The sequence below is a fragment of the Ambystoma mexicanum genome, chromosome 3p (genome assembly GCF_040938575.1).
Source record: "Ambystoma mexicanum isolate Mex_15411 chromosome 3p, UKY_AmexF1_1, whole genome shotgun sequence".
Taxonomy (NCBI): Eukaryota; Metazoa; Chordata; class Amphibia; order Caudata; family Ambystomatidae; genus Ambystoma; species Ambystoma mexicanum.
In genome coordinates, this window is record NC_090925.1 from 1,219,282,448 (window position 1) to 1,219,298,007 (window position 15,560).

The 15,560-nt window shown below is 52.1% G+C and overlaps 1 protein-coding gene across 3 annotated transcripts in view; it reads right to left on the minus strand.

Annotated features, from left to right (window-relative positions):
- The window catches only part of ANKHD1 (ankyrin repeat and KH domain containing 1), a 1,723,611-nt gene that overhangs the window by 515,734 nt on the left and 1,192,317 nt on the right, over window positions 1-15,560 (minus strand). For all 3 annotated transcript variants that reach the window (XM_069652665.1, XM_069652666.1, XM_069652664.1), the window contains exon 24: window positions 6,881-6,997. In XM_069652665.1, coding sequence (XP_069508766.1) covers window positions 6,881-6,997 — 117 coding nt within the window. The remainder of the gene's footprint in view (window positions 1-6,880; window positions 6,998-15,560) is intronic.

The following is a 15,560-nucleotide window of genomic DNA, read 5'->3' on the forward strand; positions in this document are numbered from 1 at the left end:
GACTGCTACCAAGTGGGTTTACTGCCAAACACCTGTAGTCCTAAATCTTTTGCAGTGGTCCCAGAGGGAACTGCACAGGTTTCTGCCTAACAAGTGGCAGTATGACCAAGTGAAGAGCCGCAGAGGGGTAGGATGGAGGGTTCGCATTGTGAATCCATGCCATACCCATGCTGGAGAACAACAGTTACAGATAAGTAACTTGTTCCTTCTCCAGCATGGGGTCTGGCATGGATTCACATGCTCATGAATATAAGAATACATAGCAGTACACACATGCACAACCACGGGAGGTGGCAAAGGCTCAACATTAAGCATTACATCAAAACTCAACATTAAGCATTTCTTACCTCCTCACCAGGTTCACCTTAAGCGAACAGGTTGCGCAGCACTGCTTGGCCGACTCTGGACTCCTCCCTGGAATCCCGATCGACGCAGTAGAATCTCGTGAAGGTGTGGGTCGACCTTCACATAGCAGTCCTGCAGATGTCCAGCAGGGGCACACCAGACAAGAACGCAGTGGTAGCAGCAATCGCTCTGGTCGAATGGGCTCTCGAACGGCCGGGCAACGGTCGGTTTGCCAACCGATAACAGTGCATGATGCAGCCGGAGAGCCATCTGGAAACGGAGGCCTTCGAGAGAGCCTTCCCTTGGTTCACAGGTCCAAAGTTCACAAACAGCTGTGATGTCTTCCGAACACTCTTTGTTCGGTCCACGTAGAACTTCAGTGCTCTAGCTACATCCAGCGAGTGCGAAGTCCTCTCGGCCGGCGACGAAGGCGACGGGAAGAAAACAGGTAACACCAAGGGCTCGTTGAGATGGAAGTCCGACGGCACCTTGGGCATGAAGGAGAGGTGCGTCCTCAGCACTACCCTCGTATCGTGAAATGTCAGGTATGGAGGCTTGCAGGATAGGGCCTGAATCTCTCCCACGCGTCTTGCGGAGGTGATGGCCACAAGAAACGCTGTCTTCCACGACAAACTACAACGGGGCCGAATGCAACGGCTCGAATGGCGGACCCATGAGTCGGGTCAGCACCACGTTGAGCTCCCACCCGGGGCTGGCGCCTTCACCGGCGGGAATGATCGAAAGTCTTCATAAATTCCTTCACCAGGCGATGAGACCACAGGGATGACTGCATTGTAGTTCTGGTGTATCGGGAAATCGCTGCCAGATGTATCTTGATTGAAGCATGAGAAAGTCCAGCTTTGGCTAGCGACAGTAGGTATGGTAGCACTTAAGGGGCTGTAATCCTGAGAGGGTTAATCTTCTGTGCGCGGCACCAGACAGAGAACCTCTTCCACTTGTGTCCGTAGCACTTGAGAGTTGAGGACGCCCTGGCCTTTGCAAGGACCTCTCTGCAGTCAGCTGGGATATCGTATCCTCCAAACTCTAGTGCTGCAGAAGCCAGGCCTGCAAGTTCAGCGACTCCGGGTCGTGATGAAGAATGGCGCCTCCTTCTCTGGAGAGAAGATCCGCGTCCGTCGGCAGTTTGACTGGTGGGGACACTGACAAGTCCAGAAGGTCCGGGAAACATATCTGTCTCGGCCACTTCGGTGCGACGAGGATCATCCTGCACCAGGACCTCTTGAGTTGGTTGATTAGCCTGAGCAGCAACGGCAACAGAGGGAACGCATAAAGGAACAGGCCGTCCCAAGGGAACGAGAAAGCATTGCCTATGCTCCTTGGCTGGGGGACCCTGCTGGCGAACCTCTGGCACTTGGGAGTTTGTCGCCGTCGCAAACAGGTCTATTTGGGGTTTGCCCCATCGCCGGAAGAGTTGATCCACTTGATCCTGGCATTGTTCCTACTCGTGGCACGAGCGCAGCTCACTGGTGAGTGAGTCGGCCATGGTGTTTTTTTTATCCCTGCTAGATGAAAGGGTATCAGGAACATCCCCTGGGCAATGGCCCAGTGCCACAGGTCCTGTGGTTCTTTAGACAGGGCTGGGGATCTGGTTCCTCCCTGCTTCCTGATGTAGAACATCGTGGTGGTGTTGTCGGTGAAGATCCTCACCACTTTGCCCTTGAGGGACGGGAGGAAAGACGAGAGCCCAGAACACCGCCCGGAGCTCCAGCATGTTGATGTGGCGCAGCCTCTCCTCCGGGAGCCATAGGCCTCTCGCGTGAAGATCCCCGGTGTGCGCTCCCCATCCTTCCAAGGAGGCATCCGTCGTCACCGGATATGCTGGGGTCTGGAATCGGTGCCCGCTGCGAGATGTGCGCGGGTGCCCCACCATCAAACAGCTTGGCGGAATACTTCATTGAGCGAGATCTTGTCCTCGAAGCTGCCAGTCGCTTGCATCCAACGGGCGTCGAGAAACTCCTGCAAAGGACGCATCCGAAGCCTGCACAGGCGCACCAGACAGAAGCAGGAGGACATCATCCCGAGAAGGGATTTGATGGACCTCACTCTGGCCACGTCCGTGGCCAGCAGACGCTGTACCTTGCCCAGGATAGCCTTCGTTCTTTCCTCCGACAGCAAGGCCAATCGCGCCACTGTATCGAGCTTGGCTCCCAGAAAAAGTGCGACCTGCGAAGGGACCAGGTGGGTTTTGGGAAAGTTGATGGAGAATCCCAGGTCCGTGAGCAGCTGGACGGTCTTCACCGTGTGTTCGACGGCGAGCTCCCTTCTTGTTGCCCGGATGAGCCAATCGTCCAGGTAGGGGTAAATGTGGATCCCCTGCAGGCGCAGCCACACCGCCACCGGTGCTAGGCACTTGGTGAACACCCTTGGAGCCGACTTCAGTCCTAACGGGAGGGCCTTGAACTGGTAGTGCCGCCCTTGGACCACGAACCGGAGGAACTTTCGGTGCCTTTTTAGAATGGGGATATGAAAGTATGCATCCTCCAAATCCAACGACGATAAGAAGTCGCCTTCCTCCAGCTGTCCCAGCACGCGCTGGAGGGTGACCATCCGGAACTTCTGTAGCTTGATGTACTTGTTCAGTCGACGCAAGTCCAGGATGGGGCGCCATCCGCCCGTCTTCTTTCTGACCAGGAAGTATCTTTAGTAAACTCCGGAGCCCCGAAGATTCTTTGGGACGAGCTCGATGGCACCTTTTTTGAGCATCGCCTTTACTTCCAACAGTAGTTGAGGGACGTGGTTTTCCTTCCTGGCCATGGGTGGAATGCGGGGACACTTCTTTAGGAATTTGCACCCAACGGTCGGTGGAGATAGATTTCCACACGCTGACGAACCTCGTCAGCCGGCCTCCCACCGGGATGCTTCAGTGGGGGCCTGACACCACGGCCGGTTCTGTCTTGCTTGGCCGCCGCCTTGGCCTCCTTGGTGACGACGGCGAGGTCCTCTGGACTTGCCTCGTCCCCTGTAGGCTTCTTGCGACGAGGAGCAGGCCGCTTGATGGTACGTTGAGGAGCCGCCGCCGAATCCCTTGGAGGCACCTTGCTTGCCTCCGGAGTTCTGAAAGGGCGGACGTCGTCTTTGTAGAACTCCCAAGGCCCGAGCCGTCTCCATGTCGGTCTTGATGGCCTGAAGGGACTCGTCCACTGTCTTCCCAAACAGGTTGTTCCCGTCAAAGGGCATGTCCAAAACCTTGGCCTGTACAACCTGGCAGAAATCCGTCGCCTTGAGCCACCCCCGCCGTCGAAGGCAAACACAGTTGCCCAATTGGCGGAAACCGGTGTCGGCAATGTCCGTGGCCACCGTTATGGCGTGGTCAGAGGCCACCTCACCCTCCTGCAGGATTGCCAGGGCCTCTGCCCTCTTATCGTCCGGGAGGAAGTCCAACAGGGGGGCAATCTTGTACCACAACTCCCTGTCGTAGCGGGCCACGATCGCTACGGCGTTGGCCGCCTTAATCGTCGTTGCCGCCGACGAGATGACTCGTCGTCCCATGGCATCCGGCTTCTTTCCCTCACCGTCGGGCGGGGAAGTAGAGGTCGAGGCCAATGCGCCACCCCCTGCTTTCTTCTTGGCCGCTGCTGAAACGATCGAGTCTGGGGTCAGTCGCGCTCTAAGGCACAAAGGGGTGGCGTCGGGGACCCGGTACTTCTTCTCGTACCGGTCCCTCTTCGCAGGTGTTGTGGACGGGTTCTTGAGGAGGCAAGTCCCTCGTCCCAGATGTCATCCAACAACGGCACTGCGAGGACCGTTTTCCTTTTGGCCTCACGCCGTTGGTAAAGGAAGCCTTCCTTCTCTTCGGGGCAGAGCTGAAAAAGCTCGGATGCCATGGAGATCATGGCGTGAAATGAGCCAATTTCGTCGGGAGGATACGCCCGAGGAATCGGCAACGGGAGATCAGTCCCGTTGTCACCACCGTCGTCATCCGTCCCCGTCGTGGCCGTATCTGCCCCCGTGTCCTCCCTTGGGGTCGGGGAAGGAGACAAAGACTGAGAGGGCATTGAGGGCTGAAAAGGCGGGGTTGGATGGATCCTTCTCTTGTTAGGGGGGCTTCCCGACTGACTATGCTCTGTCGGGTCGTCCGTCGGAGGCAAGGGCAACCTGGTCCTTACCGCCGTGCATAAGGCCTGGATTGCTGTCAAAATGGCTGCCGAGTTGTCTTGTGGCCCGGGCTGCGACGGACGTGACGGTTGCTCCTCCTCCACCGGAGCCTCGTCGTCACCCTCGCTCTCGTCGTCCCCTTCGTCGGGATCCACCCCATGGGGATGGGCCTCCTCGATGACTTCGACCAGTTCCTCCTCGGAGGTCGTGTCCGTTAAGGCCACACCCCCCCCTTTTTTTCCACCGGGGTCTTCACGGGGGGTCTTTTCAATGGGCTTAAAAGAGGCTTCCCTCCGCGGGGGCAGGGAAACTCTGGGCCCCGAGGTCGCCCCCACTGGGGGAGCCTCCACATGCTTCCCCAGGGCTGTAGGGATACCCTCAATAGAGGCCTTGGCCGCGTGAATCAAGGCCTTCACCACCTTGGGCACGCTTGAGGCCTTCACCTTAGGGGGGAGGGTCACCGCCTCGTACCCCTTCGGCCGGTTCCTTCTTGATCAACCGGGGCCTCTCCAGAAGCTTAGCCGGGGTCTCGGACTTTCTCTTCCCCGAGCCAGAGCGTTGGCTCGCGGTTGATGGATTCTGTGAAGGTGCGCCCTGCCTGGCAGCCAAGGAGCACGACCGTTCGGCGCTCCCGGTGCCCGTGGACTCGCAGTGCTTTGCCTTCTGTTGGGCCCCTGTCGCCAGGGCGCCCTCACAGGACTTAGAAGACCGCTTGGGTTTCTTCTTCTCACCTGCTGGGCTCTTGCTTTTCAACCATTTTTGCAAGATGGGTCCAACGGTCCCTCATGGTCCGTTCCGACATGTTCATGCAAAACGCACAGTCCTTCTCCACGTGCAATTTGTCTTCATGAAGGCAGTAGAGGCACTTCGAGTGCTCGTCCTCTTTGAACAGGTTCTGTAGCTTGCATCCAGGGCAGTTCCTGAACAGCTTGCCCGGTGTCGAGCTTCCTTTCTCCTGGGCCATGTCCACGAGGTAGGCCTCAGAAACTTCTGGAAACCACACCTACACATGAAGGCAGAGCGTGCCTTCACTCCCCTGAATTCTCCAGAGCAAAGAACATTTCCAAGGACAAGTTCAAAGCCTTAATTGACAGCAGCCTACTGAGGTGATAGATGATATGCTAATTGGTGGGAAGCTATGGTTATGACCAGCACACCAGCACCTGGAAGTCCAGCGTGCGTGCTGCTAACGTAGGTGGAAAAGTACTGAGGGATGTAAAAGTGCAAACCAATTGTAGGGGGCCGCATAATTAAGGGCCCTTTAGTTTATATAGCCAATGGGACATCGCGTATTTAGTGACTTTCAAAGTGACCTGTTTGAGGGGAGGGCTTAGTTGCCCCATGTTAAGGAGCCTATCATTTTCTTAGATTAGTATGGAACATATACCTAGATGTTGCCTTAGAACCAATCATTCTCTTCAATAAGTTTTAGTAGTTTGCCACGCAGGATGACGTTAGTACATACGTAGGTTCACATCATCAATGATAAGTTTTTACTATAAGTACAGTGTTTTTTTCTGAAACAAATTGAGAGACTTGCAGCAAGACGTCCATTGTATTCCCTGTTTTAGATAATTGGTATTAAAACAGTTAACCTTTTTGCCAACTACCTGAGTCATTTTTATTATTGATGTTTGAGTAACCTCTGCATCCCCATTCATCTCATAGTATTGCTACCTTGTTGTAAAGGGCTGGGGCGACTCCTCCAGGTTCACGTTGATAAGGGGGCTTAAGTAGAAGTCCCTCTGGCCAGTAAAATAGGTCAGCGATCAAAGGAAAATAGATAGGTAAAAGCAAAACGTCAAGGGCCCTCATTACGAGGTTACCGGTAGGCCGCCAGTGCTACTGGAAACCTTGCCTTACCGTTTCCGCCGTTATTCCTGTAAATTGCAGTGGAACGGTAAGTTCCCATTCCCGTGGAGTTCCATTATACTATATGGGAATGGGAACAGTGAAGCACCAGCACCATTAGTAACGGTGCTTCAAAGAAAAATCTCCTGGTAGGGGCTTGAACTACCAGCATGTCAGACCTGCCGATAGTTCACTGCCCCTACCAGCAGACCTGTAGTTTGCTGGTCCAGAAAAGGTGCCGGTAACCGTTGTTACTGGCACTTTTTTCTCTACTGGCAAACTTATAATTAGGGTCAAGGAGTCCTCAAAAACACCCACAGAATTCCCAACGTGACATTTTGAACAACATGGAAAAATCTAATTGTCTGCTCCAATGCTACTGTATGTGCGGGTGAAAAAGTATGCTCATTTACCAAGGACACCACTTAATGTAAGTAGGGAAAAGGGAAATCTGAACTCTACGCAGATCCTCAAAGAGCCCACCAGTAGTTTAGAAACTGTTTTCGATCCAAACTGCATGCCTAGACCATATGATAGGAAAAATGGAAATCTACACTTCAAGCCTTACCTTTTCCATGTCAAGCTCCTTTAGAAGTATACTTGCATTCTTATTTGCTTCTGCAGCTTGCTGATCTTTCGCTTTAACTATTGTTTCCATGCACTGGTGACACCTTTTCAATGCATCCTTAAGGTAAACAAAAACAATCTAATTAGAGGTTGCAATGACAAAAATGAGCTTATCTGGTGCCACAATGCAAAATAATGGCCATATAAATACTATTTCAAAATAATGTAGTGAACAAATGATTAAAAGCATCCTGAACAATACCATTTACAAAAGGCATGACTTCACTTAATATTAAATGAAAAGACAACCCTGGGGTATACATTGAAGTTACTCATACTAGTGGGGGAAGGTGGTTAGGACGTATGGAGGAAAGGGAACTATTGACCAAGTACTCTAGTCACTACGGTGAATAATTAATAATACGTCCGGTCCCCTTTCCTCCATTCTTGTGGGTGATTCCACCGAACAACATAGGGTGGATGTCCTGCATCATATCTAGGATGAAGCATAAAGGTTCTTCAGAACAACCTTACCAAACTCTGCATCGCGCCTGAAGCTTGTGTCCAGTGAGTATTCTTTACAGAAGGCCGACAGAGTGGCCACAGTAGCTGCCCTGCTGATGACATCCCAAGAAGCATGTCTCTTAAAACTCGACGGCCGTGGCCTTGGCTTTGACAGCATGGGCATGAATCGCCTCAGGAACAGGTTTGTCCATGGCCGTGTATGCCTCTGAGATGGCCTGAACCATCCAATAGGTGATGAAGCCTTGGACACCTGAAAGCCAGTGGAGGAGCCCTCTGAAAGTCACAAACAATGCCTAGGATTGCCTGACGTTATTTGGTCCGAGAGAGAGATAACATCTGACGACCATCGGAGGTCCAAAGAATTTGCATTTGTATTTTATTTATTTGTAAAGCGCAACCTTGCCCAGAATACAGGGCCCTCTCCACCTCTGACTGCGGGTTGGGGAAGAACACCAGCAGGCAGATCTCTTGATTCAGATGAAATGGAGAGACCGCCTTGGGCAAGAGGTTCAGGTGAGTGCGCAAGATGACCTTGTCGTTGTGAAACGTGATGAAGGGCACGCAAAAGGACAATACCTGTATCTTACTAATCCTGCTCACAGAGGTGAGAGCAACCAGTAAAAACTGTCTTTGTCACCAGGCGGATGTCCACGGAGGCCATTGGCTCAAAGCTGTAAGAACCACATTGAGGTCCCAGACCGGGTGCGGCCTATGCACTGGCCGAAAAAGCCTAGACAAACCCTTAAGGTCGGCCTTAACCACTACAGAAAACGCATGCTCAGGGGAATTCTTGTAAGCCCCAATGGCCACCAGAAAAGTGCAGAATGTATCCATCTGAACTCTAGAACGGGCCAGGTGTGCTGAAAAAGCCAGTATGTCATCCAGCGGACAGGTGAGCGGGTCCAGACCAATGTCACGAGTCAAATGGCAGAACCTAGTCCATTTACTCTTATACTAGGACCGGGTCGAGGGCCTCCTGGCCTGCTAAATGATGTCCCAGTTGTCACCTGAAAATTGAGCATGCTGAAACCTCAGCTAGTCAGGACCCAGGCTGCCAGCTTGGCCGGGTCAGGATGTGCCACCGCCCCACTATGCTGCATCAGGAATCCCCTGCTGGAGATCGGAAGGTCTACGGGACACTGGGAACACAACTGCAACAGATCCAAAAACCAGGGTCTCAAAGGCCAGAGGGGGGTGATCAGGATGAGGCTGCAAACCACCAATGCCCGAAACTTGCGGAGGGTGCGTTGGCGCAGAGGGGTGGGTGGGAACGTATAACACCTGCAACCGTGCCTACAGATCTGGAAGGCATCTCCCAGAGAACCCCTGACATCACCCTGCCTATGGAAGAAACTGGGGGAAACTTGGAATTCAGACGCGATGTGAACAAATCCAGGTCCGTGAACCCCCATCTCTGGAACGGGCAACAAGGAGTCGGTGTGCAACTCCCACTCATAGATGTTGAACACCAGGCGGCTCTGCTGGTCCGCTTCTGTATTGATGTCCCCCGGGAGGTGGACTGCTGAAATCCAAACTCCCTCCGTCAAGGCCCATTCCCAGATCGATACCGTCTCCATGCAGAGGAGGGGTGAAGGGTGGGAGGGGTGAAGGGGGCGGGGGGGGGGGGAGAACAGTCCGGATTGTGTTGCGCTCCCCCAAGATCTCTGCTAGGACACTCGACTACTGGAGGGTTTCCTCAGGCAGATGGACCCCCAAGAATTCCACTAGGCTCTGAAGGCAGTCATGAAAGGCCTTAACTGATGCAGACGGTTCATCGTCCTGGGCCTCATCGTCCTCATCGCCCCCCCCCTTCACAGACAAGGGGAATCAGGGCCTTGGGACACAGGAGCCAGCGGGGTCTCCCTAGGTCTGGCATCGCAGACAGTTCCAAAGGCTGTTGAGCGGGAGGAGTTGGTGGTACAGGAGAAGGTGGAGGGTTCAGAACAGCCGGTAGAGCCTGGACCGGGGGAGGAACTGGCGGCACGGGAGGAGTACCCATGAGGGGGCCGTGGCGGTGCCACCTGCGGGATGACCTTCACAATGTCCTTCAGGAGCCCCTTCATCTGAGGGGAACGCTTGAGGAAGAGGAAGCGCCGGAAGAATAGGTCCTCACAAGCCGCTGGGTCCCTCGGGGGCAGAGGCCTCAGAGGCACTGGGCCCCCACTCCTGGTCAAAGCGCTGAGCTACGAGGGGTGCTTGTGGCTGTAAGGTTGTGATGGGTAGATGTATCCCTGAGGAGACCAAAAGCCTGCACCATAGGATCAGCTGCCGCTTCCAGAGGGAAGGGGGCTGGGATCATCTTGCAAAGCCCATTCGATGGGTGAAAGCACTGGCGGGCTTTGTGCCGGATCAAAGATGGATGCCGGCCTGGCAGGCTCCGCCGTGTGCCTCTCTGCCAGTTGAAGCCTTGTGCCATGCCCTGGGCGGGAGGGCGCGGAGGCCCTGAGCCAAGAGAGGCCTCAGACCAGGGAAGATACAGCTTAGGTCTTGCACCCGAAGCAGATGGGTCAATCTCAGAGATCCCTCTGGTAGGCATTGAGCCCTCAGCCGGATGGCCGGTAGTCCCAACGCTCTTGTGCCCGTGTGGAAAAAAGGACAGAAGGGACAGAGGTGACACGCCGGAGGGCCGCATGCTATACTAAATTTAAAGGAGAAGCTGAATTTTTCACACCCAAAGCTACCGGTACAGTCCCCATGTTGGGGGACGCCATCAAGGCTGGAGTAAAGGGGACGTGACATATGAGTATGCAGGATATCACTGTTTCAATATATTGCTTCTTAAGTATGAAAAATGTGTTATGTTCCATACCGAATTAACTGTTGTATCATCTCCTTGTTGACGACTTCCATAAGCCCATCCCAACTATCACTACAGTTCTTGTCTTCCACAGGTGAGAAGAACAAACGATTAACCTCCCGGTGAACAAATTACTTGCCCCTATGTAATGTTCTGTCTGATGGATGTTCCTCCCACAGTTCCTCATTTCTGTTAATTTTATCCACAGTGCAGTTGTCAGTCGGAAACTTTTCCGACTCGTGGATCTGCGTCGGCTTCGTCTGACGCCTCTGTCAGAGTTGACATAGGGGCCAGTATATATTGAGGTGGCCGGTATGACAATGCATTACTTACCGTAAAAGCATTTCTGATGGTTTTATCTACTTAGATTCACATGCTGTGCATAGGTCCGACATCCAGTGGTCACTGCGGAGTATTGCATTTTGTTTTTCGTAGTTGAAAAAGGGGACGTCGACAAGGCGTGTCTGTAACACTATCCCTATAGTGACATGCGTTGTACCCACAATCCCTCACGCGTCGAGGTCCCTCTGTTTGTATTTTTCTGCCCTGAGGGAGCCTTCTAGACGTGAGTGAGTACAGAAGAGAGAGATATAAAAGGAAGTCTATGTTCCTTCCATCCGAGCGGGGAGGAAGGGTGGGCGCATGTGAATCTAAGCAGATACAACCATCAGAAATGCTTTTACGGTAAGTAATGCATTGTCTTCTGATGTTTGTTAATCTGCTTAGAATCACATGCTGTGCATAGACTAGCGAGCAGTACCGGGAGTTGGCGGTGGGTTATGAGAAGGAACAGTAGAGAAAAGATGTCTTAATACTGCCTGTCCCACCTGGGAGTCAGATCTTGAGTGTGCATCTAGACAGTAGTGTTTTGTAAAGGTGTGCACAGAACTCCAGGTAGCCGCTTTGCAGATGGACACAAGGGGAACATTTGCAATGAATGCTATGGATGCCCCAGTGCCTCGAGTGGAATGTGCTCTTGGCTTGAAGGGTAGTTCTCTCTTAGCAAGAGTGTAACAGAGAGTGATGCATTGTACAATCCATCTAGATATAGTGGACTTAGAGACTGCATCTCCTTCTCTTCCTGCTGCCACCGAGACAAAGAACTGATTAGTCTTTCTCAGTGATCTGGTTCTTTCCATGTAGAACATGACAGCTCTGCGTACATCTAGTGTATGCAGACTTTTTTCTCCCAAGTTGGAAGGGTTTTGAAAGAACGTTGGTAGTTCTATAGGATTGGTTTACATGAAATTTAGAGATGAATTTTGGTGCAAACCTTGGGTGTGTGCGAAGAACCACCTTATCCTTGTGAACTGATACAAAGGGGTCTAATACAGAAAGAGCCTGTAGTTCACTTACTCTCCTAATGGAGGTGATCGCTATTAGGAAAGCAGTCTTAAGAGTGAGGTATTTAAGAGTTGCCTTGTGCATGGGTTCGAAAGGAGTGCCCATGAGTCTAGAAAGTACCACGTTTAAGTCCCATCCGGGAGCTGGGCTAGCTATCGGGGGGTGTATTCTCTTTACCCCTTCCATGAAGGCCTTTATAACTGGTATCTTCCACCACGACACTTTAAGTTGGGAAATGGTGTATGCAGAAAGTGCCGCTAGGTGGACTTTAATGGAATTAAACACTAGACCTGAATCCAGTAAATGGGTCAAGTACAGAATAATGTTAGTGGCAGAGCAGTCAACCGGGTTGATGTTCTTACTTCTACACCAGATGACAAATCTTTTCCACTTGCTAGAATAGCAGTGGCGAGTATTAGGTTTTCTGGCTTTCCTGAGGATGTCCATACATCTCTGAGGGAGATGTAAATGTCCAAATTCTATGATCTCAGGAGCCAGGCTGCTAAATTCATGGTCTGAGGGCATGGATGCAGTGTCCCGCCCTTGTCTTGTGACAGCATGTTGTACGGGCAAGGAAGTTTTGTTGGGGGAGATGGGGACATCTCCATCAAGTGAGCGAACCATGGCTGCCGGGCCCACATTGGGGCCACTAGTATCATGGTCACCTGCTCTTGGTGCATCTTGTGCACCACCTTGTTGAGGAGGGGAGTCGGGGGAAAGGCGTAAACAAATTTCCCTGACCATTGAATCAACAGACCGTTCCCCTTGGACTGGTTCTGGGGGTACCTGGAGGCGTAACTTTGGCATTGTGAGTTCTCCAGGGTTGCGAACAGGTCTATTTCCGGGAAACCCCATTGCGTGAAGACGTTTAAGACGATGTCTTCTTGCAATTGCCATTCGTACTCTTTGGGTAGGGGGAAGTCTCTGCTGAGTTTGTCTGCTAGCAGATTGAGTTGCCCTGGTACATGTTGTGATAGTAGGAACATGTTGTGTTTGAGAGCCCACTTCCATATATTCTGGGACAGCTTGGACAGTCCTGGAGAGTGAGTGCCCCCTTGCTTGTTGAGATAGTACATGGCTGTGGTGCTGTCTGTGAGGACCATCACTGTCTTTCCTTGTAAGTGTTCCTGAAAGGCTTTCAGTGCTTTGAACACTGCTAATAGTTCCAGCAGGTTTATATATTTGGATGCTAAGCTCGGAGTCCACACTCCGTGAGCAGTCTGATGGGATAGGTGAGCCCCCCATCCTGTAAGGGATGCGTCTGTGGTTAGAGTGGCTTCCACTGCAGGTGTGGCAAAAGTTTTCCCTAATAACAGGTTTTCCTTTGTCCACCACCGTAGCGAGAGAACCAAGGCCTGCGAGACCACCACTAGATCGTCCCATTGTCCGCTTGCCTGACACCACTGGCTGTAGAGCCACTCTTGCATTGGGCGCAGGCGCGCGTGAGGTACCAAATAAATACATGACGCCATCATCCCTAGCAAACGCATTGCTTTGCGTACCGTAACCTCTCGACCTGCCACATAATGGGGGATCTGAAACAGCATGTTTTGGACCCTCTCGTTGGAGGGGAAGACGAGGCCGTCCTTTGTTCGAATTAGAGCCCCTAGGAATTGTTTGATTTGGCTGGGGTCTAAGCTGGACTTCTTTTCGTTGATGGAGAAGCCCAGTTGGGACAAAAGGTCTACGGTCCTTTGGGTATTGGAGAAGCATGTTTCGTAAGAATCCCCTGTTATGAGCCAGTCGTCGAGGTACGGGTAAACCGGGATGGATAATCTGCGCAGGTGGGCCGCTGCCACTGCCAGTACTTTCGTGAATACCCTTGGTGCAGATGCTATCCCGAAGGGTAGTACTCTGAACTGGTAGTGTTTGTTCTCTATCTTGAACCTGAGGTATTTTCTGTGCGCTGGCAACATTAAAATATGAAAGTATGCATCTTTCATGTCTAGTGTTGTCATGTAATCCCCCTGTGATAACAGTGGGATTACATCCTGCAAGGTTACCATACGAAACTTTTGGGGTTTGACAAAATTGTTCGCTGGACGCAGATCTAATACAGGGCGCATGGTTAAATCCTTTTTGGGTACAAGGAAGTACACTGAATAAATACCTTCTGTTACCTGCGATAGGGGGACAGCCTCTATAGCTTCTTTTTTCAGTAGCTCTTCTACTTCTTGAATAAGAATAGTGAGGTGTTCCGGTGTCATGCGCCGGTTCCGTGGGGGTCTGTATTTTGGGGAACCGTTGAATTCGATGCAGTATCCGTGGGCTATGGTGGATAATACCCAGCGGTCTGACGTTATTCTCTCCCATGCTGAAAGGAACGATGTTAGCCGGCCCCCGACCGGTGATGCATGGGAGGGGACCCGAACCTTTGGGTCATTTGTTGGTATTGGGCGTGGGGCCTTTTGGACTGGAGCCGCGCCCTCTTCCTTTGCCACGACGTTGGCCTCTGACTGAACTGGGTGCTTTGGTTAGAGGGCCAGTTGGTAGCAGAGTAAAATTGTTGTTGGCTTTGCTGCTGGCGTTGGCCACGAAAGGAGCGTCTATTGCCATAGCTGCGTCTGTTAGGTGGCCTAGAAATTTGGTCAAGAGTCTTGATGGTATCAAACTTCTTCTTCGCATGTTCTAGGGCCTCATCAACTGCTTTTCCAAACAGATGTGTTTGCTCTATGGGCTTATTTATTAGGGAAGCCTGGGTTTCTGGCTTAAATCCCGAATTGCGCAGCCAGACATGGCGGTTGAGAAGTATTCCCTGAACCAGGGAACGTCCAGCTGTCTCTGCGGCATCCAAGGAGTTCTTTACGATGCCCTGGTTTACAAGAGTTCCCTCTGATATAGTAGCCAACAGGCGTGAACGCAGGGGTTCAGGTGCATCCTCTGCTTCGCTGCGCAGCTTGCTCCACTGTGCATCTGCTTAGCTAGCTAATAGGGAATTGTTATTCGCAATCCTAGTTGAGAAGGCGGCGGAGGTCGTGATTCTCTTTCCAAGTGCATAGAGCTTCTTGCCCTCTTTGTCAGGTGGTGCCTCACTAGTAGATAGTGGTACCCCCGCTCTCTTTCTTGCGTTAGTAACTACCAGAGAGTCCGGAATAGAATGTCCCCCGATGTACAGAAGGTCCGAAGACGAAGGGCTGAAGAGCTTTTCTATCCGAGGGTTGACCCCTCTGACTAAGGCCGGATTGGAAAGGGAAGGAGTTATTCTTCTCCTTATAGAAGCCAGGAGTGGAATGGACTGACTGACCGGGGCTTTTTCTTTGATAACTTTCTACAAAGTCTATGTCCGGAAGAGTCTCCCCTGTGTCTATTTCAAAATGCGCTGCTGCCTTGCGCAATAGTGCATTAAGTGAAGGCTGGTCATCTATGGGGGAGGTGTTCCCAATAGGTGAGTCCTTGGGAGGAGAAGGGTGAAAGAAATCAGGGTCTGAGTGTGTGATGCTGGAAATGCATCTGAGGGACAGGGCCTCTGAATCCTTGTCCTTTTTCTGTTTTTACCGTGTGTTCTGTCATGTTTTCTGCCCAGGAGTCCATGAGGGACTCCTGGCAGTGCAGCTCTCTTTTGGTTTGGTGAACAGACCCATGGGATACCCTTATGGCACCCATGGGTAGGGGTACAACCCTGTGCCCCTAGTGTATGTTTTTGGGCACCTGTGGGTGGCCCACAGAGCAGGGTATGGGCTGGTGGCAGCTCCATGCTGAACTGGACAGGTGCTCTGGGTGTCCTCCATTTTGGGATACCCAGGCCCTGCCATTGGGATCAGTTGATTCCTGATAGAAACAAGATGGCCCCTGTGGCCTCTTGCTTTCTATTGCCTGTTGTCTTGTTTTTCCCAAAGTCCTGGGAAGCCCTGACTCTGTCCCTTCCCCCTGACTGGCTGTTGGGTGGAAGTCCCATATATGGTGTTGTTGTGAAGGCCCAGCTAGACTGACTGGAGCCTTCCCTTTGACTGTATGTTGTGGGTACCTCCTGTGGGTGGGACCTGGGTGAATGGAGTGTGTGACCAATATACACTTC